Raw genomic sequence first — 23,893 nt, 5'->3', positions numbered from 1 at the left:
CTCTACAGGACAGGTGGCTCTGTAAACACAGGGGGACCTCCGAGCAGAGAGCTCTCACGGAGCAGTTCAGCAAGAGGGGAGGTGCAGACCTGGATCCCTGGCCTGCTGCCCTGGAGGGAGGAGGCCCGGGTCTCCAGCGGGCTTCCCAGCAGCTGCGTGCAGCTGGCTCCCACGACCGGTCTCCTCTGTCCCAGGCTCCCACAACCCCGCCCCGTACACAGCCAGATGGTCACGTCCCCGTGTCAGCCTCCCAGCCAGCCCTATTCAGACACGCGAGCACGGGCACACACGCAGCGCACGCACGTGCTTCCCGGCCTGCCCCCCACGCCCCAGAGGCGAGACTTGGCCAGACCCCGGCTGCAAACGATTCCCGAGCTTTATTAGAAAACAGGCTATGGCTCCCCCAGCAAAGGCTCACGGTCGGCTGGTGCATGGCATCCAGGCCCAGGCTTCACGGCCCGCCGAGGTTCCGTGCAGCTGGGCACAGGCTTCGGTTGAGGCAGGCCTGGCAACGCGGGCGGACGGGCAGACATGTCTGCTGGCCGAAGCCCACCAACAGTCCGTTGATCTCACTCCAAAGCTCCCTGTGAAGATGAGAGGTCAGTGGGGGAGGGAGGCTGAGGGCAGCCCCGCCAGCCCCCACCCTGCCGCACCGGGGCAGCCAGGCCTCCAGCGCCGCACGGGTCTTCTCCGGGGACTTGGTCGCCGTCTTGGTCCACCCGAGTCTGTTGGCGATTCTGTGCACGTGCGTGTCCACCGCTGCAGGAGACAGGACCGGCTCATCACAGGGCGTGCTGGCCAGACCCAGGCCTGGAGCCCGAGTCTTCCCCGCTCCAAACCCTGGGTTGCCACGGAAGGCAGGGCAGCAGCTCGAATCAAAGGGCTTGGGCCCCCTAGCAGGGGTGCAGGGAGCTGTGCCTCCTCGCCCCGACGCTGGCTGTGGGTGCCAGGCCGCTCCCAGAGCCCACACCCAGCACGGCACGGCCAGGGACAGAGCAGGGAGGATGGCCAGGCCAGCTGCAGCTGTCCTCTCCCTGGGCCACAGTCCCGGCATCCCTTGGCCAGCCACCCCAGGGCTCGCCCTGGGCACCTGCTCACCAGGGCCCCTTTCTCCCCACCAGCTGTAGTCCCTACCTCCTCCCGACTTTGCCAAAGACAACCTGAGTCCTACACCTGCTCCCTTCCCCTGCTCCTGATGGTCTGGAAAAAGGCTCAGGCCCTGCCCAGATGCTGACAGAGGGCACCCTGGAGGACACAGGGAGAGCACACAGGTGTGGGAGTCAGGTTAGTGGGTCACCACGCCTCAGCATCCTCCTCTGTAGCACAGAAATGATCATGCTGCCTGTCCCCCAGAGGCCCAGCCCAGGGCCACACCACACTACGGGAGCCTCCTGTGGACTAGTCCTCTGTATGTTTTCCCAGCTCCGCGACCAAAGCTCAGAGAGGATAAGTGTCTTCTCTCTTGGTCACCCAGCTGGGACTGGCTGCTCTGGCTTTCTAATTGATGGGCCCCTTCCCGGAGAAGCCAGAGAGGCAGGGCCTCCAGACATACGGAAAGGGTGACATTCGGACTTCTTCCAGTGTGTCTGCTGCTCTGGAAGCCCCTGGGCGGTGGGCCCTTCCCCCACAGACCTGCCAGGCCCCCCCCACCATCCCCTTCTGAGACCCGGGCAGCTGAGAACAGCTGCCCAGATAAGCTCAGGTATCTGCTGAGAAGCTGGCGGCTGCAGGATCAGGGGCGGTGGTGGGGGTAGGGCTCGGGGAAGGCTCTGCCCTAGCCCCTGCCTGGCCCATCATCGGTCTCTGGGGCTGCTGGGCTGCAGCCTTCACGGTCAGGATCCTCAGCCCCTAGCTGCCTTCCACCTCAAATGCAGTGCCAAGAAGGGAGCAGGTCTTAGGAGCCGGGGAGGTGCTGGGAAGATGTCTGCCCACCCCCCCGCCCCCTGCAGGAGTTCCGGAGGGGTAACCAGGGTCGGGGCAGGGGCATGCAGAGAGGCTGTGGCCGGCCAGGTTTCTGGGCTGGCCGGGCCAGCAGCTGGGCAGCCTCAGGAGCCAGACATCTGGGCAAAGACCTGAAGAAGCAGCCGCAGCCTGGCCCACGGTCTGTCTTCATGGACACCACCAATGTCAGGAAAGGGATTCTAGAAGAGGCTCCCCCCAGCTCCCCCTCCCCTGGTGTCCCCCTGCCTTTACCGGGCCTCCCCCATCTGCCCACTCTCGGGCCGCCTTCTCCTGGCCACTTCTCCCACCTGATGTGGACGTCGCTCCTTCTGCCTGGACAGCACTTCCTCCTCCTAGCCTGACTAGCCCGCTTCAATCTTCAGCTCTTGGCTGAATTATCATCTCCTTCTAGAAGTCTCCCAGATGCCCTAGCCTGGGCCAGCGCTGACAGCACTGTGCACGCCCCCCCAAGACTGTTTCTAGCTCAGAGGTAAGGAGTTACCTGCCCAATGTCTTTCTCCATACACAACGTGGACCCTGAACCCATCCCCAGGGCCTCTCACGGAGCCCAGCGCACAGCAGGGGCTCAGCAAACGGAAACTCCTCGCATCAGTACCCACCTGTAGACCAGGCAGGCCTAGCTCAGTGCTGCAAACATCTTTCTGATCCCCTGGGTCACATTGTGGGCGAGGGAACTTGAGCTGGGCTCACAGACCATGGGATGTGACCAACCCTGCCCTCCCTGACCGTGTATGCCACTCACCGATGCCAGACACGGCGCCCCAGGCCACCGCCATAGCCAAGTGCGCCATCTTGGGCCCAACGCCTGGCAGTGCCACCAGCTCTGCCACTGAAGACGGGATGTCCCCGCCATAACGCTGCTGCAAGATGGCACTGGTCTGCTTGATGAATTTCACCTTGCTCTGAAAGACGGAGGTGGGGGGTTGCGGGGGGGGGAGGTCAGCTCTGGAGGTGGAGGATGTAGACCTACTTGGGAGGATAAATCCCGATGGAGACTCACAGGTGTCCGGAGCTGCCTGTCACCTGTCCAAGACACATTCAGAGGCAACTGTTTGCCTCTGTCCCCCCAAGAGGTGGGAATGAGCCAAGGGCAGCAGGGAGACTGAGGTAGGCCCAGTGCAGGCCTGGACCCCTGCTTTCCATCTGCCTGGAAATGACACATGTGTGGGGTCTTGCTCGGGTCCCCTGTCCCATCACTCCCTCAGATGCCAGGTCGGCTAAGCAAGGCCAGCCATGCCAGGAGCTGGGCTCCGCAGCACCTGGACCTTCAGGAAGGAAGGCTGGAGCCTGGGGCTCCCCCGCCAGCTGCCAGGCCAGCTGGGTGGTTCCCATTCTGCCCCGAGTAGAGAGAGCTATTTAAAACCCTCTTGACAAACTGCGGCCCACGCCAATGCCAAGGGGAAGCAGCCCCACCCGCCCGGGCGTCTTCGATAGATCCGCCCACTCACCACCCAGTGCTCTGTGGCCTGTGGGGGCTCCAGAGGGAAGGGGGTGACGCACTCCAGGGAGGCTTGAAGTAAAACAAAGGGAAAGGCGGGTGGGCAGCCTCAGGGAGGAAGGGAAGCGCCAGTCAGCTGGGTGGGGAGGTGGAGGAAGGAAGGGGTGGGCTGCAAACAGGAAAGGCCAAGGAGGCAGGCCCCATAGCCCTGGCCCCGTTTGCTGGTTAGACGGGCAGGGGGCTCCAGTGGGAACTCACATTTGGGTCCCTACAACCTCAGATGCCCCACCTGGCCTCCCGTACCCCACAGTCTCCCCTTGGCCTCCTGACGTCTTTCTGAGGCCCATGGGCTCACCCTCCAGAAGCCTACGGGATAGATGAGCGCGCCCAGCGTGCTGTCATCCGTCTGCAGGACGCTGTCCACCGTCAGGCCCCGAGCTCGCAGCCGCTGCATGGCGCCTGCTGTCACCTGGTCTTTGGTTTGGCTGGAGAGCATCAGGGACAGCAGCACCTGGTATCTCCGCACCTGTTTGCACAGTGACGGGGACCAGAGTAGTGGCAGGTCCTGGGTGTTCACCGTGGGCTGGCCCCCGCAAACCCTTCCCCACCTGCACCTGTTACCCTGGCCAACGAACCGTGTTCTCATACGTGAGGAAGACAGGAACGGTGACAGTGCCTATCACACAAATACCACTAGGAGGCGGAGATGAATGATCACAACACTTAGTGTCAAACCCGGTGCTTGACAGCCGGTGCCTGCCACTGTGATCGCTGTGGCCTCGTGGATAACCCTACGCATCCCACACACAAGCCCAGGCGCTGACCCCTCGCGGGGCTGCCTGCCAGGGAGGGTTCCAGCCAAGGGCTGCCAGGCATCAGGCTGTGCCCTGCAGAGGCCTGAGAGGAAGCAAGTGTCTTGTCCAGAAGGCAGTCACCAGGCAGATGGGGCGCCTGCCTACCTTTGGGGGTGCACTGGGGTCATAGCAGTGCTCAGCACCCAGCTGGTCCACAGGTGCGTCCTTCCCGCTCCTCATGGTGCGGATGTTCACCAGCTGCTGCTGCCAGTCCGGGGGCTCCCAGCCTGGTGCCTCTGGGGGTTTGGCGCCTTCTCCTTTCTCATCATCTGAGGCTTCGTAGGCGACACTCAGTTTCTGCGTCTTCCGCTGGCGCTTTGCGGGACCATGGTTTTTCCTTCCTTCTGCAAAAAAAGTGCCATTCAGCGGGGGCCATAGGTGAGGGTGGGTGTGGGTGCTACCCTGCCTGCTATCACCCCCCATCATTCCTTCAACAATCATCCACCATCTTTTGCAGCTGGGGCTGCTCTGGCTTCTGCAGCACGTATTCTGGGGGCAAGTCAGCTTTCCCCTGGCCTCCTGGGGAGGGCTCCTGACCAAGGCTGCATTAGTACAGGAGGACTCTCCCCAAGGCATCCTCCAAGGTGCCCCCCCATCTTGTTTCCACACCAGCCTAGAGAGACATTCCCAAGGCCCAAATCAGATTGTGTCATTTCCGTTCAAAACTCCTCACTGATTTTTCCTTGTATTCATGGCGAACCCCAAACTCCATCCCAGCATCAAGGTACCTACGCAGCTGGCACTGTCCCCTACTGACTCCTTTTGCCCCGGTTCCCCTTTCCGTGCATCTGTCATACCCCTAAGTTTACTGGGTGCCTATGGGAATCCCCCTTTGGCTGTCCTGTTGCTGGGGCCCTGTGGGTCTCGCTCACCCCGGGGTCCTGCACACCCTGGATCCTGGAGGCCTGCAGCATTAAACAAAACGAAGACCACGCCCTTTCCCGTTTCCTCTCAGGGGCACCCTCCAGCGCCCTCGGGGTGGGCTTGTCCTCGGCGCCCGGTCTCTCCGAGCGGGAAGCAGCTACGAGGACGAGGCTGGTGTGCCACAGAAAGCCTGGCGCCCGGAACAGGCTACCGGGACGCGGAGGGTCGGGGAGGCGCGAGCGCCCGGACCCCTGCCCCTGCGTCCCGGGAACAGGAAGAGCGGTGGGAGCCAGAGCCCCACGTGGGTGCGACTCGGAATCCCAGTCCCCAGCCCCTTGCAGTTCCCCCCACCTTGTTTCTCTCCCCATGCCCCCGGCCCGGCGCGGGGCTACCTGCATTCGCCTCTCCCTTCCGCACCGGCGCGGCCTCCTCCCCCGCCCCCCCGCGGCCCGGCCCCCGAGCTCCGGCTCCGGCTCCGGCTTCGGCTTCGGGTCACCATCCTCACGCCAGCCATGCGCATGACAAACTTCTGTGCACTACACATCCCGGCGTCCCCCGCGACTCGTCACGTGACTCGATCCTCGCTCAGCTTTTCCGCCGGAGAGCGGCCGGGAACTACGACTCCCGGCAAGCTCGCCAGCGGCGCTAGGGCACTGTGCGCTGCCGGAAGTGCGGATCGAGCTTCCGGCGGCGGCTCGGGGCTGGGGGGTGGGGCCCGGCGTGCGCTCGTTTCTCCGCGCCGGGACGGCCAGGCGCCGGGTTCCGGGTGAGTGGCTCGCTGCCCCCAGACTGCTGACGCCAGCCCTGCCCACCCTTAGCCCGGCCGCGATGGGGCAGGGCGAGGCGGCCGCGCCGGGGAGGGGAGGGTGCTGCTTCGCGCAGAGGCGGCGGGGGCGGACCCCGCAGTGTCGCGGCCCGGGCCTTCGGCTGCGCCCACCGCAGCCTGAGCCTGGAGCCGCCAGTCCTCTTGGGTTTTAAGACGGAGCGGGTGCCGGGGGCCCCCCTGCTTCAGGCGTCCGGGACAGGCCTTCCCCACGTCGGGGAGGAGACGGAGGCGAGCGTCGGGGCCGCCGCGCGCCGTTCCCCGCCCTCACCCGGTGCCCGCTGCTAGCCGGGACCGCTAGGCTGTGCTTGAGTTCCTCCCAGGAGCTGTGGGAGGCTCGTGCTCACCCGAGACTCGGCTTCCCGGGCGGGCATCCGGAGGTCGGCAGCGGGGCAGATGCGGGGAGCTGCCCCTGAGCTCTCCGCCTGTTTTCTTGGCGTAGAGGCGGCCTCTGGTGCGTTCCTGTCCACCATGGCCAAGCCGACAAGCAAAGATTCAGGCCTGAAGGAGAAATTCAGGAATCTGTTAGGACTGGGAACCCCGAGGCCAAACCCCAGGTCTGCAGAGGGCAAACAGACGGAGTTTATCATCACGGCCGACATCCTGAGAGTGAGTGAGCTGCCTCGTCTGTTCCGCTAGCCTGTTGGGAGGTGCAGGGCAGGCTGGGTCCCCTCTGTCACCAGGTTCTGTGGGAGGTGGGACTGCTGCCATCCCCAGTGCTGTGGAAGCCTGTCTTTCCGTCGGAGGTCGAGGAAGTCAGGACCTCGGGGACTGGGTCCAGCACACTTGAGGTAGTACTCGGGTTTCTGTGCGGGAGCGCCTGCTCTACTGGCCGTGGCGAAAGTACCGGGCTTGGTGTCCGCAGGGGATTAGGGTTATAGCCAGGTGTTACCCTGGTCATTTGTGAGCTCCTTGGAGCAGCTGGTCTTTGTTTCCTGGAGTGTGCTTGAGTCGCTCTCCCACATCCCGGCACCGTGATTTAGAAAATGCCGAGTTTCTGCACGCGTGAGGTTTCCCGTTCAGAGACAACCAAGGTACTCGTCAGCTGGGGAACAGAGAAACAAAACGTGATAAACTCTGTACAATGGAGTATTTATTATTCGGCAAAAGAAGGAGCGAAGCGTTGACACACGCTGTGATGTGGACGAACGCTGGAAACATGCTAAGTGGAAGGAGCTAGGCACAGAGGCCCCGCCTAACGAGTACTGCCACATCTGTGAAATGTCCAGGATAGGAGAGTCTGTAGAAACGGAAAGTCGGTCAGCTTTTGTGGGGGCTTGAGGGGATGGGGAGGGGGGGTGACTGCTAGTGGGTGGGATGTTTTCCTCTTAGGTGATGAAAACATTTGGGAGTTAGCGGACACGGTTGCAGGCGTCGTGAATATGCCAAAATTGTACAGGTTTGCATTGTTCAAACAGCTAATTTTGTTACGTGAATTTTATCTCAATAAAATGAAACATTGCAAAAAAGAGAGGTAGTCTGTTCTCACCCCACTGAGATGGAGTCATAAACTCTGGTGGTCCCTGATTTCAGAAGTAGCCGCGGCAGGTCTCCAGCGTGGGAATTCTCGGGCGGTCTGTGCCTGTGGTTAAGGAGACCCCTTGCCTGAGCCCCGGCCCCTTTGCCGTTTTCATCTCCCGCCAGGAACTGAGTGTCGAATGTGGTATCAACAGTCGCATCCGGGTGATAGGGCAGATCTGCGAGGTTGCCAAAATGAAGAAATTTGAAGAGGTAGGTCTGCCTCCGTCGGCTGCTGTCCACAAGTCTGACGTGGCTCTTTCGAGGAGCCCGGCTGAGCGCTAAGTGCTACTACTAACTTACGCACCCTTTTAGGGGAGCTTCTGGGAATGCTCTGGGCATAATCCCTTGGGGTCACTCACACGTGGAGGTGGGGAGCAGAAGCACTAAGGTTTTTGTGGCAGTTCCGAGAAAGGCTTTAATAGGGAGTTGCAGAAATGCACGCTTACTTGAGTCTTCACGTTTCAGGGAAGGGAAGGGAACATCTGGAAACCTTGTGGCTCAAAGCATGCCATTTCTGGTGTCTTTTTGGGAGAGGTGTCTGGTTGGTAGGCTCAAGCAGCCTCACAGACATAAGCCCATTTATTTCGGGCGGATGGTTGCAGGCTCTCTCCAGGCGTCCCAAGCACAGAGTGGGAGGTTGTCGTGAGAGTACCTCAGGACTCTGCTCTAGCCTGGCCCGGAGATCGGATGGGCAACTTGGGAGGAGACACGGACCAGGCAGACTAGGATTTACTAAGGGGGAGGGGAGGGCCGCCACGACATCCAGTGGTCATCTGAAACACGCAGGCTGTATGTTACCGAGGGTAAAGGTGAAAATAGTCTTCTGCGTCCATAAAGTTTTCCTGTAGGTATGGAAGCGGGGGACGGTGGTGAACAGACAGATAAGCCCAAGAGGCTGGCAGAGTCTCCCGGGCTGGTGTGTGATCTTGTTGTAGCTTCGGTTGTGTCACTAGGAGTGTTATGTGTAGGATAAAGGAGGTGAAAGTCCCAGAGCATCCTGAAATGGTCATAATGTGGGTCGGACACCATCTAAAGGACATTTTAGTCCCCTCCCAAGGGAAGTGAGCCCAGAAAAGGTTGAGAAGGTCTGAAGACCCTGGTTGAAGGGAGCCCGGGATGATTAACGTGGAGCAGAGGAGGTGACAAGAGAGACTGATTCTGGGCAGCTGCAGGGGACAGGACCCCGTTACTCCGGGAGACAGATTCCAGAAGTCCACAGTGTTCTCAGCAGCCCAGGCGGGGCAGGCGTGTGGTAGAGAGGGGCCCTTGGCTGGTACGGAGAGGCCAGGGGAGTGGGGTTTCTGGGTCAGGCTGTAGACCCAGGCCTGCCTGGTCCTCAGATTTTTTCAGTGGCTTTCTTCACTGGAGTCCGAGCACGCTCTAAAGGGGGACTCCTGACCGATCCCGGGGGCCCCCGGGACAGCTCCCCTGGTCTGCTGCTTTCCTCCCTCCCTGCCAGGCTGTGGCCAGAGCCTGCGCGCGATTGCGGTTCGCAGTCGCCTGCGGCAGGGCCCCCAGCAGCCTCCAGGTCACTTGGCTGTGAGGGCACACGACGTGCGGGCTTCAGGGGAGTGAGTTCTGAGTCAGAAGAACCGTTCCGCTCTGTCCTTTGCTCGTGGCACTGAGCCTTGAGTGGAGGGGGCCGGTACCCCCTAACCGTGGTCCCTCTTTGCTGGCGGCAGCACGCGGTGGAGGCGCTGTGGAAGGCCGTGGCGGACCTGCTGCAGCCGGAGCGGCCCCCGGAGGCCCGGCACGCGGTGCTGGCTCTGCTGAAGGCCATCGTGCAGGGGCAGGTAATGGGCAGCAGGGCTGCGTGCGGGTGGACCTGGGCTGGGTGTGGGGCGTGACTTCGGGTGGCCGTGGACTGCTCCCTCTGTGCCACCCGTGGGCTTTGGCCTTTGGTGAGGGCCCCGGCACCGGCTCTCTGCAGCCCGACAGCCCGAGCGGGCACCCCAGCCTCTTGAACCCGGGGGACCCCGGGTGAGCCCCTGGACCTCCGCCTCCTCTCCTGGAGAATGGGGGTGGCTATTCCCTCCTCTGGAATGTTTTGGGGTGTCGATGAGGCTGCAGAATGAAAGGGATGTGCCCACTTTGAGAGATTGGTGGCCTGCTGCTGCCCTCCTGCTGCCGACCTGAGCCTCTGCCCATGGCTCCCTGTGCTCCTGGCTTCTAGAACCGGCAGCCTCTGCATTCCTGCCTGGAGGCTCTCTTCCCTGCTGTGCACACCCCTGCTGCGTGGAAACGCTTGTCCCCTTTCAGAGTGGTCAGACCATTTTTGTTTTTTTTTTAAGATTTTTACTTATTTATTTGACAGATAGAAATCACAAGTAGGCAGAGAGGCAGGCAGAGAGGGAAGCAGGCTCCCCGCCGAGCAGAGAGCCCGATGCGGGGCTCGATCCCAGGACCCTGAGATCATGACCTGAGCCGAAGGCAGAGGCTTAACCCACTGAGCCACCCAGGTGCCCCCTGGTCAGACCGTTTTTATCACGCGCAGACACAAACGTGTCTCTTCTGGCCATGAGCCCCAGGCTGGAACTGTGTTGTCCCCTGCTGTGTGCCCACAGCTCGCGCACAGACACGTGCACACATGCGCGCCGGTCTGGAGTGGCTTCGACATGCCCAGTTGGTCTCTTACAGCCAGTGCCTTGGGAAGGAGAAGGGGTCCCAGGGTCGGGAGTCCTCGAGCCCCCCTCTACTTGGACAGCGTATGGCTGTGCGGGAGACCCAGCCAGCAGGGGTCCTGGCAGGACAGCTGAGCTTGTGCTTCTGTTTTCAGGGGGACCACCTGGGCGTGCTCAGAGCCCTCTTCTTTAAGGTCATCAAGGATTACCCCTCCAATGAAGACCTCCACGAGAGACTGGAAGTGTTCAAGGCCCTCACGGACAACGGGAGACACATCACCTACTTGGAAGAAGAACTGGGTGGGTGCCGCATCGGGTGCGGGGTTTCTCGGGCTTGGGGGGTCCCGTTGGATTCCGAATGCCAGAAGGCTGCTGAGGCACAGGGGGGCGCTGCGGAGGGTGCGACACCATGAGCTTCTGCTTGCCTGAGTATGGCCCGGGACAGCCACTGCGTCCCCCGGGGAGCTTGTTAGAGACGGACAGTGCTGGGCTTCACTCCAGACCTGTTCGCTCAGAGTCCCTGGGGAGTGAGGCCTGCTAGGGGGGCAGGAGGGGGACCAAGTTTTGTTATAGGGAGGCGGTGCTACTGACCGGGCGTCAGCCCGTGTTTTATCCAGGGTACCTTGAAGTTTCTGGGGGGCTGGGGTTGCCTCGTCGTGTCTTCTTGCTGGGCCTCTTTGTGCCCTGGGCCTGACCTCCCAGCCTTCCTCTTGGCTAGCCTTCCTCTCTGTTGTCCTGATGGATTGAGATTTCATGTCACCGCCGTGGCGGGGGGAGGGAGGAGGAGGAAGAAATCAGCTGGCGGGGGCCCGGCGATGGCCCCCAGCTGGCAGTCTGTCTCCAGGACAGGTGCTGCTGGCTGCTGTGCTCAGGTTTTCTGAGGTGATTTGGCCAGTGGCCAAGTGTGGCTTTTGTCCCTGTTGAGAGAGTCTCAGGGAGGGTTAGAGGGCCAAGAATCTGCCTCCTGGACAAGCGCCCGGTACTGCTGGTGCAGGCCAGCCTCAGGGCCCGGGCTCCGAGCATCAGACACAAATCCGGCTACCACCCCTCAGCCTGGACCCGCTCAGCGCGGCCCGGGTCAGGTGAACTTCAGAGTTGGCTGTGCTGACCTGCTGGGGCTGCGGCTGAGCCCCCGCCGGCCTGCGCGTGGCCTGCTGACGGCAGCGGGAGGGCCGGGGGTGTTTTCCTGGTGTGGAGGGAGGAGGCTGGACATTGCCCTCCTCCTCTTCCCCCTCAGCTGGGTTCGTGCTGCAGTGGATGGACATCGGCCTGTCCTCAGAATTTCTCTTGGTGCTTGTGAACTTGGTCAAGTTCAACAGCTGTTACCTGGATGAATACATTGCATCGATGGTCCAGTAAGGAGTTCCCGTAACGTCCCTCTGCTCCTGGCCCTGCTGCCTCAGCCGTCGGAGGCAGTGAGCAGTCGGAGGCGCCGCGACAGCGTGGCCGCGCGTGCTCCTGCCCGTAGAACAGGGGCGCTTCCACTTTCACCGGCGCACGCTGTCAGCCAGCGCCTCTGTTACCACTTGCGCCGTTGTTTTTTTGCACGTACGCAGGGAGCCGTGAGGCCAGGGACTGGGTCCTGCTGGTGCTGCCCCGTGGCTGGCACAAGGCAGGCACCTGCCTGTTTGTGGGGGAGTGGAGCCCTCGGGGGGTCAAGTTCTTGGTTTTAACTGACTTGTTGAGGCCCCAGAAAGTGGGACGGAGCCGCGCCACCCCCCGGAGACGTCCTTCCACTGACCTCGCGCTTCCTCCGCCAGCATGATCTGCCTGCTGTGTGTCCAGACGGTGTCGTCCGTAGACATAGAGGTCAGTAGCTGCTCTCCCCCAGGGACGGTCCTCTTACCCTCCTTCTGGGCGGGCCGGGTGACGGAGTGCTTGGGATCCCAGCTCTGGGCTCGAGCCCCGCACTGCCCCTCACTGTTTACGTGGCCCTGGGCCAGCTGCTTGGCCTCTCTGGTGCTCAGGACTCCACAGGAAGTGAGGGTGTTTGGTTGGATGACCTCCGTCGTGGGGTCATAGTTCCAGATGGGGCGACCCACCGTGACCGTGATGCTCCCTCACTCTCCTTCCGAGGAAGGCTGCTTTGGCAGAGGGGAGGGCGCCTGTCCCTGACCAAAGGAGGGTGGGAACGAGGCTGGGGGTGGGGCACATCCCTGTGGGCGGGAGGCGGGGCCGGCGTGACCTGTGTCCCTCTCCCCCAGGTCTCCCTGCAGGTGCTGGACGCCGTGGTCTGCTACAACTGCCTGCCGGCTGAGAGTCTCCCGCTGTTCATTGTGACTCTCTGCCGCACCATCAACGTCAAGGAGCTCTGTGAGCCTTGCTGGAAGGTGGGGTTCTGAACTGTTTTGGAGGGGCTTCCCCGGATGAAGGTGGAGGCCAGGCATGTGGACAGGACAAGGGCTGTGCTATGTTCAGTGAATGGCTGGCTGTCCTACTGAGGGGAATCCAGTAGCATTTTCCTGGGGTCTGAGCCGAGGCCGGGGTTTTGGTAGTAGTTTCAAAAAGCTGCTGCCTCTGTGTTTGGGAGGAGGCGGCAGGAGGCAGCTGGACGCGGAGGGCTTCAGAGCGCTGTCTGCGCGAGGCTGGCCCCCGGGCCCTGGGGCTGGCTTCTGCTCACCTGTGATGGCGGTGCCTTGTTTCCCAGCTGATGCGTAACCTCCTGGGCACCCACCTGGGCCACAGTGCCATCTACAACATGTGTCGGATCATGGAGGACAGGCGAGTGTGCCCCGGGCCTGGGGTGGACCGGTGTGGGCCAGGTGGCTTGGGTCAGCAGCCACAAAGCCTTCTCCGGGGGCCTGAGTGCTTTCCTGTCCAGTGCTTTCTGGCTGCTCCAGAAGCTTGCTGAGCTACAGCTCCCGTCCCGTGTCCCTGGCCCTTGTGCTGTTTTTCCTCTGCTGCAAAGTCAGAACCTTCAGAACTAAGGCCCTGAGCAGTCCTGTACTCCCGCCTCGTCAGGGAGGGCTGCCTCACCGGGTGCTGTGATGAGGCCCTTGCCCTCCCCTCCCCCAGCCAGATCATCACAGGGCCTGTTGCTTCTGCCCCTGAGGGATGGTGCAGGTCTGTCCACTCCCAGGGCCTCCAGCCCCTGGAGCCCCACTCGCTCCTCGCCAGCCTCCCAGAGTCTGCTGCTCCACTCGCAGCTGCGTGCCCTTCCCCACATGCCTCGGACCATGGCATGGTTGGTTCGGAGCCCTGAGAGCTTCTCCTGCTCTGAGAAGAAGAGTCACACTGCCCACCACGGTGAGGGCTGGGTGGCCAGCCCTGCCTCAGCCCATTGTCCTCCCGCCTCTCCTTGCTGCTGTCCCCCCTACCCAGGGCCTCTGTGCCCGCCCGTTCCCCTGGCTGCCAGGTCCTCCCTCCGTGCTCCGGTTTCTCTGAGGGTGTGCCCACCTAGGGTGGTTGCTGGTTGCCCAGTGTTCTGGCAGACTCCCGTGGCCCTGGGCTTTCCGTCTTGGCTGTAATTTGAGGGAGGGACTTGGCATTTCTTCAGGTGGTTTTTTGGTTCACACCAGTGCCTCCTAGACCGTAAGCACCGTGAGGCCAAGGGCCTTCTCTTATTTATCTCCGTGTCCTGGCATGTGGCACGGCCCCGGGGTCAGCAGTGACGATTGCGGTGGGAAGGCCTGAGTGAATCGGGTCATGGCCGCGGGCCCACGTCCCCTACCCACAGCCTCTTCCCCAGCCTTGTTGCTTCCCCGTAAGAGCAGGGGGCTCAGGGGACCGTGGGCTCGGCTGACACGTGGTCTTTCTGCCATCGCTGCAGAGCCTACAAGGAGGACGCCGCGCTGCTGAGAGGCGCCGTGTTCTTTGTGGGCATGGCTCTCTGGGGCGCGCACCGACTCTACTCTCTGAAGAACTCCCCAACATCTGTGCTCCCGTCCTTTTATGAGGTGACTTGGCTTCTGCGCTATGGGGGCTGCCACACGGGGTGGAGGGGACACGGCTCGGGGATGAGCACAGGTCCACAGGTGGTGAGGCCACGGCTTTCAGTCAGGTGCTTTGCGACCTGGGGACCCTTGAGGTCTAGGACCCTTGGCAGGTTTCGTTTTAAGTGAACGTTCTGTCTTAGGGACTTCAGCCCTTGTGGAGGAGCAGCAGAACTGCTCCGGGGTCCCCGAGGTGATGGCGTTAGCTCGTCAGGCGCTGCTCTCGCTCCAGAGCGAGGCCCGAGACGTTGCTTCTTTGTCTGCGGCACCCGCCGGCGTTTGGGCACTGGCTGTGCATGTGCTCACGCCGCGGGCAGGGCGCCCTGGGAGCCGAGGGTTCCTCCTCGGGTGGCGGGGGGCGTGGTCTGCGCCCTCGGCTTGCGGGGGTGGCGTTCCGGCTCTGCAGGGCTGGGGGGTCGGCATCCCGGAGCCGGCAGCAAGTGGTGTGGCTGAGTCCGGCCCTTTGGAGCCGGGCTAGCAGGAGTGCTTCCGGGCTCCTGGGGTACTTCTTCTGTGGCCTGGGAGCACATGTGGGCAGCGAGTCCCTCGAAGGCCTCTCGGGCTGTTTTCCAAGGGCCCTGGGATGGGGGCTTGCTGGGCAGGAGCAGGAAGTGGCTGAGCGCTGTGTTCCCTGGGTCTCTTGTTCCAGGCCATGACCTGTCCGAACGAGGTGGTGTCCTACGAGATTGTGCTCTCCGTAACCAGACTGATCAAGAAGTACCGGAGGGAGCTCCAGGCCGTGACGTGGGACATCCTGCTGAACATCATGGAGCGCCTGCTGCAGCAGCTCCAGGTGCGGTGGCCGGGGGGCCGTGGGGCCAGGGGGGCCCGGACAGCGGGCAGGCAGGCCACCGGGTCCTTCCCTGGGTGGCTGTGGACCTACGGGGCTGGAGGCCCACCTCCCTGTGAGCAGGGCCCGCCCTCCACGCCTTCTGGGTCCGCGTTATCAGCCAGGTCTGTGTGCTCTCCCCACTGAAGGTGGCGGCTCTGACGGCGACAGGTGGGCGAGGGGGGCGTCCCGCAAGTCCCAGAGGGGGATACACTGCATCCCCTTCATGGCCTGTAAGGGGACCCTGAGGAAGACATTGCCTGGGGCATCGGGGATGCCGCCCATGGATTTGCTGTAACTTTGGCGGAAATACTAACCGCAGCAGGAGAGGGATGACATGGGGGCAGCGTGGGGGCTGTAGGAGAGTTGAGGCTTTGTCTAGCCGGGCTTGGTGGCGGGGTCTCTTGGGGCACAGGGTCTTGTGCGGGGGGAGGGCACTGGGCCTGTGCATGGCGATGTGCACAGCCAGGCCAGTGGGCAGAGGACTAGACTGTCATCCCTCAGGGCCTGCTGGCTGAGCCAGACCGTTGTCACTGACCCGCTACCCCTGGAGCGGCAGGCTGGGAGGCAACTGCCCTGGGGTTTCTAGAAGGTGCTTGAGCTGTGGGGAGGCGTGAACATGCTCAGAGGTGATCCCTTGGAGGCCTGCTGGGTGGGCAGAGCAGGACTCCTTGGGGTCCTCACTCCCTGAATGAGCGAGAACGGCCCGCCTGCCCCCCATGCCCCATGTCTGAATGCGGCTCGCTGGAGACCTGCACTCTGAGGCCAGAGTCACTCCTCCGGAACCGCACCTCTGTGTTGCAGAGCCTGGACAGCCCAGAGCTCAGAGCCGTCGTCCACGACCTGCTGACCACAGTGGAAGAGCTGTGCGATCAGAGCGAGTTCCACGGGTCTCCGGAGAGATACTTTGAGCTGGTCGAGCGATGCGCAGACCAGAGGCCTGTAAGACCTCTTCTCCCCTGACTCGGCGGGGCCTTTGGCGCTTGGGCAGGAGGTTAGCCGAGGTTAGACTGCCGGGGGAGAGGTGGGACCCCGCGGCTGAAACAGCTCTCCTTGAGTTTGAACTCAGGCTGGCAGGCAGGCTCCTGCTCTCCGGGGCGGTCTGCTGGGGCTTCAGCAAGCTGACTGCACGTGGAGCTGTTGTAGACGGCGCTAGCCTGACCGTCCGCTTCCTCCCACCCGCGTGGAGGAAGGTGCTGGCTGGCTTCTGGGGACTTGTCGCTTGGTGTGTCTGCTCACCGGGCAGCAGGAAGCGCTCGTGCCAGGAGCCCACAGTCTGACGCCAAGACTTTTGCGTGGGTTGTCTCTTTTTTTTTTTTTTTTTAAGGATCTTACTTATTTGAGAGAGAGATCGCAAGTAGGCAGGGAGGCAGGCAGAGAGAGAGGGAAAGGGGGAAGCAGGCCCCCTGCTGAGCAGAGAACCCGATGTGGGGCTCGATCCCAGGACCCCGAGACCATGACCTGAGCTGAAGGCAGAGGCTTAACGCACTGAGCCACCCAGGCGCCCTGTGTGGGTTTTTAAGTGAATTCTCACTGCTGCTCTCAGCGCCTTTGTGGTGTGGACTGCCCACCTGGGGGAGGGCTGGTGTCCGTGAGCGGACTCGCTCCTCCCCACTCCTCCACCAGGGCCAGCAGCACGGGCGTGAGTGTAGGACAGGCCTCGGGGCAGAGCAGCTCAGTAACGGTGACTTCTTTCCACAGGAGTCCTCGCTCTTGAACTTAATCACATACAGGGCTCAGTCGATCCATCCGGCCAAGGACGGCTGGATTCACAACCTGCAGCTGCTGATGGAGAGGTTCTTCCGGTAGGCAGCTGCGGAGGCCGGCCGGGTCAGGGTTTCCCTTTCTCGTCCTTGGAGGGAGCGGGAGCAGGTCGGCCTTCCAGTGGGACAGAGTCCTCTGAGGCCCCCACGCGTACTTGGTCCGGCGGCCCTGCTCGACTAGCAAGAGGCCGACTCTGAGGGCTGAGCGCTCCGCCCCGTGGCCCCGTGTTGGGTCTGGACATGGGCGAGCCGGGCCTGGTGGAGGGCGAGGCTGGCCATGGAGCCCTCGCCCAGACCCCAGCAGGTGTGCCCCGCCCCCAGGAACGAGTCCCGCAGTGCCGTGCGCATCAAGGTGCTGGACGTCCTGTCCTTCGTGCTGCTCATCAACAGGCAGTTCTATGAGGTGCGAGTCCTGCTGGGGGGTGCAGGGTGTGGTCGGCGGGCCCGGGAGGGGGCTCTGTGAGCCTCCTGGGACACCCGTCTGTGGCAGGCTTGCTTAGTGAGCTTGGTTCTTCCCCCGTTCACGCACTCGGGTATCGGTTCCCGCCTCCCGCCAGGTCTCTGCTGAGCCAAGAGTTGCGGGGCCCAAACAGAAGTTCTCAGCAGAGTCTCGTGTGGGGATGTTTTCTTTTTGCTTTTGTGGTCCCGTTCTCCAGTCCCAGCCCGACCACAGTGGTGCCAAGCCCTGCCTGCCTGTCTCCTGCTGCTGCTGCTTTCCCTCCAGCCTTAACTTGGTCTGGGGCCAGAATCTGTCCCTCAGACACTTGCGTGCCCCTGCTTGCCTGTCCTTTCCTCCGAGAGCTTTTCTCCTGGAGAGCTGGGTCTTTGCTCCAGTACGCTCTGTGCGGCTTCTGGAGGGCAGCCCAGTCCCGGTGTTTCCGCTCTTCCCAGCCCTGCCTGGTCCGCCCACTCCTTCCCTTCCAGCCTTCCTCTTCCCCGCACCTCTGTCGCTTGGAATTCAGTTCAGCGCTGCCTCTTTCAGGACGCCCCTCTGGGTTCTCAGCTTCCTCATGTCGGGGTTGGTTTTATCTCGCTCTCTGCTGCTATGGTGCGTTGTATCTCACTCTGTAGAAGCTGTTGTCATCCTGCCCATCATTGTAGGCTCATGATGTCGGGGACAGGCTCTTCCCACCCCAGAGCGTGCACATGGGGGGCCCACCCTATGACGGTGAATGGGCAAGAGCCAGCCCGGCCACTTGCTGCTGCCTCGTACCTGGGCCTGTGGGCCTGGGCCCCCAAGGGGCTGTGCAGAGCCTCCCTCAGCTGCGGCCGTGCCCCTGCCCCACGTTGCCCACCTTCCCCGACTTGTGCCGCTTCAGGAGGAGCTGATCAGCTCAGTGGTCATCTCACAACTCTCCCACGTCCCAGAGGACAAAGACCCCCAAGTCCGGAAACTGGCCACCCAGTTGCTGGTGGACCTGGCTGAGGGCTGTCATACCCACCACTTCAACAGCCTGCTGGACATTGTGGAAAAGGTGAGGGCCGCTCGAGCCTGGGGCTCCGGGTGCCTGGGCTACTAGAGAGCCCCCCAGTTGTGGCCAGGCTGCACAGGCAGCACTGGCCTCTGGACCGTTTGTCCCTGTTTTACCCAGAGCAATGGCTGCGTCTCAGGCAGGGCCGCCTTGCATCGGGGATGGGCGGTGCTACGGGGCTCCTGGGACACAGCCGTGGTGTGGCTCTGGAGCCGGGCTGGGTGCATCGTCCTTATGCACCGCCAGTGTGCTTTTCTCTTAACTGTGAAATACATCGCAGTTTCTGGAAGGGCCCTCAGGAGCGTAAAATGCAGCTTTTGAGAAATGCAGGGGAAAGTGCCGGGTCTGACCATAGCTGCTGGGGGGAGCCCTGAGCTGGGGAGCTGAATGCACGTTTTCTCTCTGAAGGTGATGTCCCGCTCCCTTTCTCCACCCGCTGAGCTGGAGGAGAGAGACGTGGCGGCGTACTCGGCCTCCGTGGAGGACGTGAGGACCGCCGTCTTGGGGCTCCTGGTCATTCTGCAGGTGCGTCTCTGCCTTTCTGGGAGGGCCAACCGGCCGCCTCTGGGCAGCTGCTGTGCAGGGACACGTCTCCTGGGAGACCTGGGACATGTCTCCGGGGAGACCTCCGTGGGGGTCGCGGAGGGCAGCCTGGCGTGACCCAGGCTCCTTGTCACCGCGTGGGGCGCTCCTGAGGGTCGCAGGGCCGGTCTGGGCAGAGATGCCCTCACGTTGCTGCTGAGGCGGGGCGGGCTGCCGTGTGGTCTGGCCCCGTGGTAGTGGGCTGGTTTCACGGCTTCGTTGAGACATGTAGTTGGCGTTCCGTGGAATTCGTGCACCGCGGGTGTGGTCCAGGGGAGTTTCTGGTACCTCCACAGACTCAACGTGGTGGGCGCCACGCCTCTGTGCCTTTTATTTTTTTATTTTTTTATTTTTTTAAGATTTTATTTATTTATTTGACAGAGAGAGATCACAAGTAGACAGGGAGGCAGGCAGAGAGAGGGAGGGAAGCAGGCTCCCTGCCAAGCAGAGAGCCTGATGCGGGACTCGATCCCAGGACCCCGAGATCATGACCTGAGCCGAAGGCAGCGGCTTAACCCACTGAGCCACCCGGGTGCCCCCCTCTGTGCCTTTTAGAACGTCTTCCTTCCCCGGAAGCAACTCCACACCCATTAGCTGTTCCTCCCCACTTCCCCTGGGCACCCTGGCCCCTGGCAGCCACCAGTCCACTCTGCGTCTTGTGGATTTGTGCCTTCTGGACGTTTCCTGTGACCATGGACTTGTGCAGTGCGTGCTCTGAGAGTCTGGAGGCTCCCTGGGCGGGTGGCAGGGCGCAGAGCTTTGCTCGGATGGCTGTCGGGTCTCGTGTGGATTTGCTATCTCCGCTTATCAGTTCCTGTGCTGCTGATCGCTGGGTGGTTCCCCCTTTGCGCCCCTGTGAATCCTGCCAGGGTGAACGTCCACGCGCCAGTGTGTGTGCGGACGCGGGTTTTCCCTTCTCTTGGGTGCAGGCCTGTGAGGGGACTCGCTGGCTCGGATGGCGACCCGACCCCGCACTGGTCAGCCGAGGAGCGGCCGGACCGTGTTCCGCAGGGGCCGCTCTGTGGCCGGGACCAGTGTGAGGCTCCTTTACCCACAGTCCCCGGTACGCCTGCGGCTCCACTTTACTGGAGCGTCCCAGGCTGCTGTGGTCTGGTTCACGCCCTTTGCGAGGAGCGCCCGGTGGCCGTGTATGTGTCTCCTTTGTGGAAGCGTTTGCTTGCCCCCTCCGCTCGCTTGTTAACGGCATCGTTTGTCTTTTTGCGGAGTTGTGAGGGGACTCGGTGTGTCTTGGGTGAGTCTGTCCTTGGATTGGTGCTCGCTCTCCTTTGCTGTGGCCAGACACCCCTGCTCGCAGGCTTGACCGGGTCCCTGCGGGCCTCCTCCGGCCTCCGCCTGGGCTCTGCCGCTGATGTCACCGCATCACGGCGTTCCTGGAGCTCACTTGCCAGTGTCCGTGTTGCGTAAAATGCGGTATTTGAATCTGTGGCCTCGAATGCTTGTTCACAGAATGTCCCGTGCCGCTTCCGTGGGACGGTTATTTCCTGGCGTGGAAGTTTGAAGTGTTTGTAGAAAGGCGGCTGGCACCTCCGTGGCCTCCTGTCCTGGGAGCCCGGACCCCTTTAGACCTCTGGTGGGTGAGGGGTGCATTGGCCTGAGTGAGTGCAGAACCCTGCCGCGGAGAAGCTGGGCAGGTGGCTCATCGCCCTCACTTGGAGCTCCGGCCCCGCAGACCCGGGGTGGGGGCCACAGAGCCAAGCTGTTGGCGAGCAGGGCGATGTCCTGGGCCCGGAGGCGCTCATTTGGGAGATAACCCGCGCCGTGTGACACAGGCGAGCGGCACGCACGGAGCGCGGTTAGATCGCGTTCGTCTTTCCTGCTGGCCAGGCAGGCCCGGCTGCTGCTGTCCCCCTCCCCTGTGGTCCTTTCCGAATGGGCCTGAGCGTCGGGTCCAACTCTCTCTCCCGTCCGTCCTCTTGTGGTAAAATCTCTCTTGAAGAGCAGCAGTGATGTACTTTGTGAGGCCCTGGTTTGAGTACCACGAGCCACGGAGGCATTCCTCTGGCTGTGGCTGGACCCCCAGCACCTGGCCAGCCCGTGCCACCCCGCAGGGCCCCCCACACCAGGGTCTCACCTGGCCTCTCCTGGGCTCCTGTGTCGGGGAGCTGGGGCAGGCAGGGGGCTCGCTGCGGGATGACAACCCAGCGGCTAGGGAATGGCCCCCTATAGGGCCCCCGGAGCCTGCGGGGCCTCACTCGTCCTGGTCTGTCCTGCTGTGCCGGTGGCCGGAAAACGTGCTTTTAGCTCACGGGTCACGTCGTACATGTTGCTGAGCAGCGCCCCATTAGACACGTTTTCCTGATTCATTAGTGGATTCCCTTTCTGCCACCACCAAGGGTGTGTGCGTGTGGGGGCATCCGTGGGATGGAGTCCCGGGAACGGAGGTGGCAGCCGGTGGGCCCTGTGTGTTGCCCAGTCACTCCCCAGAGCTCGTCCTGTTCCCCTTGTCCTGGGCATCGGGTGCTGGGTCCCTAGCCGCGTCTTGGCCTCCCGCCCTCGGAGTGACTGGCACACTCTCTCCACAGACCAAGCTGTACTCTTTGCCCGCCAGCCACGCGATGCGCGTGTACGAGACGCTCGTTGGCCACATCCAGCTGCACTACAAGCACGACTACACCCTGCCGATCGCCGCCAGCATCCGGATGCAGGTAGGATGGGGCTGCTGGGCTGACCGTGGCCGGGCTGGTACCACTGTGGCTCAGGGCTGGCCACGGCCATCTTCCAGGGTGCCTGCTGGGGCCAGCAGGGAGCTCAGGCTGGGACGGTGGCAGGTGGCCCAGGAGCGCGCTCCCATTAGACCAGCCGTGGCCGCAGCCTCCCTGGGCCCTGGTGCCATTCTTGCTGCGTCCGCGTGCCTCTGCGCCGCTCTGAGCCAGGTGGTGGTCCGCGGTGTGGGCGGAGATGAGCTTCCACGGCTTTCAGGGTGCGGCCTCACCCCTGGGGCTGCAGTCTTCGTGCAGCGGCCGCGGCCAGAACACACAGCTTGCGGCTGCCGTCGTAGGTGTTGGCGCCAGGCCCAGCGGCGGCCACGGGGAGGGAAGTCCTGGTCCCTTGCAGAGCCTGTGTGATGGGGCAGCCTCCGTGGTCAGGGCAGCCCGGTTACGGGACCTGTCGGTCATGGGAGGAGGTGCCGGTGGCCTGAGCGTGGCCGTGTTTCCTGGCACTCGGGGCCGTGGGGCTGCCTGGCCAATGTGCAGGCCACGCTCCCTGTGTCCTGGGGGCGGGCCTGGCTGTGGCGGGGAAGGCCCGGACGCCTGTGTGGCACCGCCTGCACTGCTGCGGCCGCGGTGGGGTCGGCACGTGTGCGGGTGGGGCGGGGCCTTCCGTGGAGCAGCTGGGCTGAGAGTACACGGGCCCGCCGTCTGCCCGGCTTTGCTGGATCTCGCTTTCTCCCTGCAGGCCTTCGACTTCCTGCTGCTCCTGAGGGCCGACTCGCTGCACCGCCTCGGCCTGCCCAGCAAGGATGGGGCCGTGAGGTTCAGCCCTTACTGTGTCTGCGATGCCATGTGCGTGTCAGCCTTGTCCCCGGCGCCGGCCAGGGAGCCAGCTGTGCCCAGCCCTGGGGGTGCCTGTGGGTCTGAGCAACGTCCCGTAGCTGCCCGATGGCCACTTAGGGCGCCCGCGCCGGTCCCTGCCCTGCGGCCTCAGTGCTGGTCCCCCCGCTTTCACAGGGAGCCAGAGCGGGGCCCAGAGAAGAAGGCCAGCGGCGCCCTGTCCAACCCCACCGGGCCACCTGGCCCTACGCCCACAGGCCCCGCGGTGCGACTTGGCTCTCTGCCTTACTCCCTGCTCTTCCGTGTGCTGCTGCAGTGCTTGAAGCAGGTGAGCTGGCCGGTCCCTCCGCCATGCCCCGCGCACACCTCCTGTCCCCGCGTCAGCCACCGCGGCGGCACGCCGCTGCCCCAAGCGTCCGGTAGTTCTCTGACGGATGCCATGCGTCCCATCCTGTGAGCTGGGCATGAGCTGAGACGCGCCTGCCCCTGGGAGGTGGATTTGGTGTAGGAAGGAGCTGTGCAGACACGTGCGGGAGTCGTTGGATGACGTGTGTCGTTGGATGACGTGAAGGCCGAGACGGGCTGCGTGCGACGGGGGCTGCTGGCACTTCTGGCCGGGGGCGCTGGGACGGCTGGGTGGGGCGGAGAGACAGGACAGGTTCTGGGGGCAGCAACAAACAGAGCCTTGAGGGAGGGTGGGTGTCAGCGGAGGTGGGGCTGGGGCCTTGGACGAGTGGAGGCCTGTCCCCGCAAGGGGGCCGGCGGGAGAGGCGATGTGGCCAGTGGTGTGCTGCTTTGGGCCTGGGAAGCCCTCGAGGGCCACAGGCAGGGAAGCCGCTTCCTCTCCCTGGGGGCACCAGGCGTTGGCACTGAAGGGGGCCGTCGGGTACTTCCTGGGAGAGGTTCCAGGCCTGGGTCACAGGTGGGATCTGGGGAAAGGTTTTCAGGACTCACGGCCACATGTGTTGCTGATGGGCAGTGGTCTCCCCGATGAGCTGGGGAGGGCTGGCCAGAGAAGGTCCACGGTGGCCACAACCATGTCTTCCTCATCGCTGTGGCCCTCAGTGGATTTTGGTTCCAGAGTGGGTCCCCGGGCTTGTGGATTATTTTGGAATACATGCTGCTTTTCCTTTTGAGATACAGGTCTTTTATTCAATACACATTCGTGGTGCTCTGGACGGGCCTCAGTCAGGGCTCGTGGCTACGGCGTCCCGGGCAGGTGGCCTGGGGGTCCCCGTCGGGCGCCCGGGGAGGGCAGGGCCGGTGTGGGGAGTCCAGGTCCAGCTCAGGGTGAGAGGCGGTGCCACCGGGCCTGGGCCTCCTGCTCAGCTTGGTGTCTGGAGGGCGCCACCGTCGTGCCACAGGGCACTTCCTCGGAGGAGCACGTGCTCCTGCGGGGACGGGGGGGCCGGGGGGGCCACGCAGCTGCCAGGCTGCCGACAGCACTTTGGCTGAGGGGCCGCTCCCCCGGCAGGAGGCGGACTGGAAGGTGCTGAAGCTCGTGCTGGGCAAGCTGCCCGAGTCCCTGCGCTACAAGGTGCTCATCTTCACGTCTCCGTGCAGCGTCGACCAGCTGTCCGCCGCCCTCTGCTCCATGGTAAGGCCGCCCACACCGTGGGGCCGCCACCCGCGCCTTCCCGCCCCGGCCCCCCCAACCCCCCAGCCCAGGCAGGCAGGTCACGTGCGGACACGGGAGAGGGCAGTCCCGCTGGGAGGCAGA

General features: G+C 63.2%; 2 protein-coding genes across 5 annotated transcripts in view; one reads left to right on the top strand and one right to left on the bottom strand.

Annotated features, from left to right (window-relative positions):
- Nucleotides 1-382: 382 nt before the first annotated feature.
- LOC111156261 (nth like DNA glycosylase 1) lies at nt 383-5,639 on the bottom strand. Its single transcript, XM_022517031.1, is given in 7 exon segments — nt 383-584; nt 654-759; nt 2,705-2,864; nt 3,756-3,926; nt 4,360-4,598; nt 5,511-5,559; nt 5,561-5,639. Coding segments are annotated over 7 exon segments (936 nt in total). The 5' UTR covers nt 5,639; the 3' UTR covers nt 383-451.
- A 188-nt stretch (nt 5,640-5,827) lies between these two features.
- The window catches only part of LOC111156259 (TSC complex subunit 2), a 31,806-nt gene continuing 13,740 nt past the window's right edge, over nt 5,828-23,893 (top strand). For 3 of the 4 annotated variants that reach the window (XM_022517029.1, XM_022517028.1, XM_022517030.1), the window contains exons 1-20: nt 5,830-5,884; nt 6,384-6,550; nt 7,586-7,672; nt 9,145-9,255; nt 10,239-10,383; nt 11,321-11,438; nt 11,844-11,892; nt 12,288-12,413; nt 12,731-12,804; nt 13,853-13,979; nt 14,665-14,808; nt 15,649-15,786; nt 16,546-16,649; nt 16,929-17,010; nt 17,927-18,082; nt 18,488-18,604; nt 21,205-21,327; nt 22,079-22,185; nt 22,351-22,501; nt 23,648-23,770. In XM_022517029.1, coding sequence (XP_022372737.1) covers nt 6,413-6,550; nt 7,586-7,672; nt 9,145-9,255; nt 10,239-10,383; nt 11,321-11,438; nt 11,844-11,892; nt 12,288-12,413; nt 12,731-12,804; nt 13,853-13,979; nt 14,665-14,808; nt 15,649-15,786; nt 16,546-16,649; nt 16,929-17,010; nt 17,927-18,082; nt 18,488-18,604; nt 21,205-21,327; nt 22,079-22,185; nt 22,351-22,501; nt 23,648-23,770 — 2,220 coding nt within the window. In that variant the 5' untranslated portion in view covers nt 5,830-5,884; nt 6,384-6,412. Of the gene's footprint in view, nt 5,885-6,383; nt 6,551-7,585; nt 7,673-9,144; nt 9,256-10,238; nt 10,384-11,320; nt 11,439-11,843; nt 11,893-12,287; nt 12,414-12,730; nt 12,805-13,852; nt 13,980-14,664; nt 14,809-15,648; nt 15,787-16,545; nt 16,650-16,928; nt 17,011-17,926; nt 18,083-18,487; nt 18,605-21,204; nt 21,328-22,078; nt 22,186-22,350; nt 22,502-23,647; nt 23,771-23,893 lie in introns of all 4 variants that reach the window. The other variant, XM_022517027.1, reaches the window with a different exon arrangement.

Source organism: Enhydra lutris, unplaced genomic scaffold, assembly GCF_002288905.1.
Source record: "Enhydra lutris kenyoni isolate GAN:26980312 unplaced genomic scaffold, ASM228890v2 scaffoldscaffold45, whole genome shotgun sequence".
In the NCBI taxonomy this organism is placed as follows: domain Eukaryota; kingdom Metazoa; phylum Chordata; class Mammalia; order Carnivora; family Mustelidae; genus Enhydra; species Enhydra lutris.
Note: the sequence above shows the minus strand (reverse complement) of the source record. Positions and strands in the feature narration are given on the sequence as shown.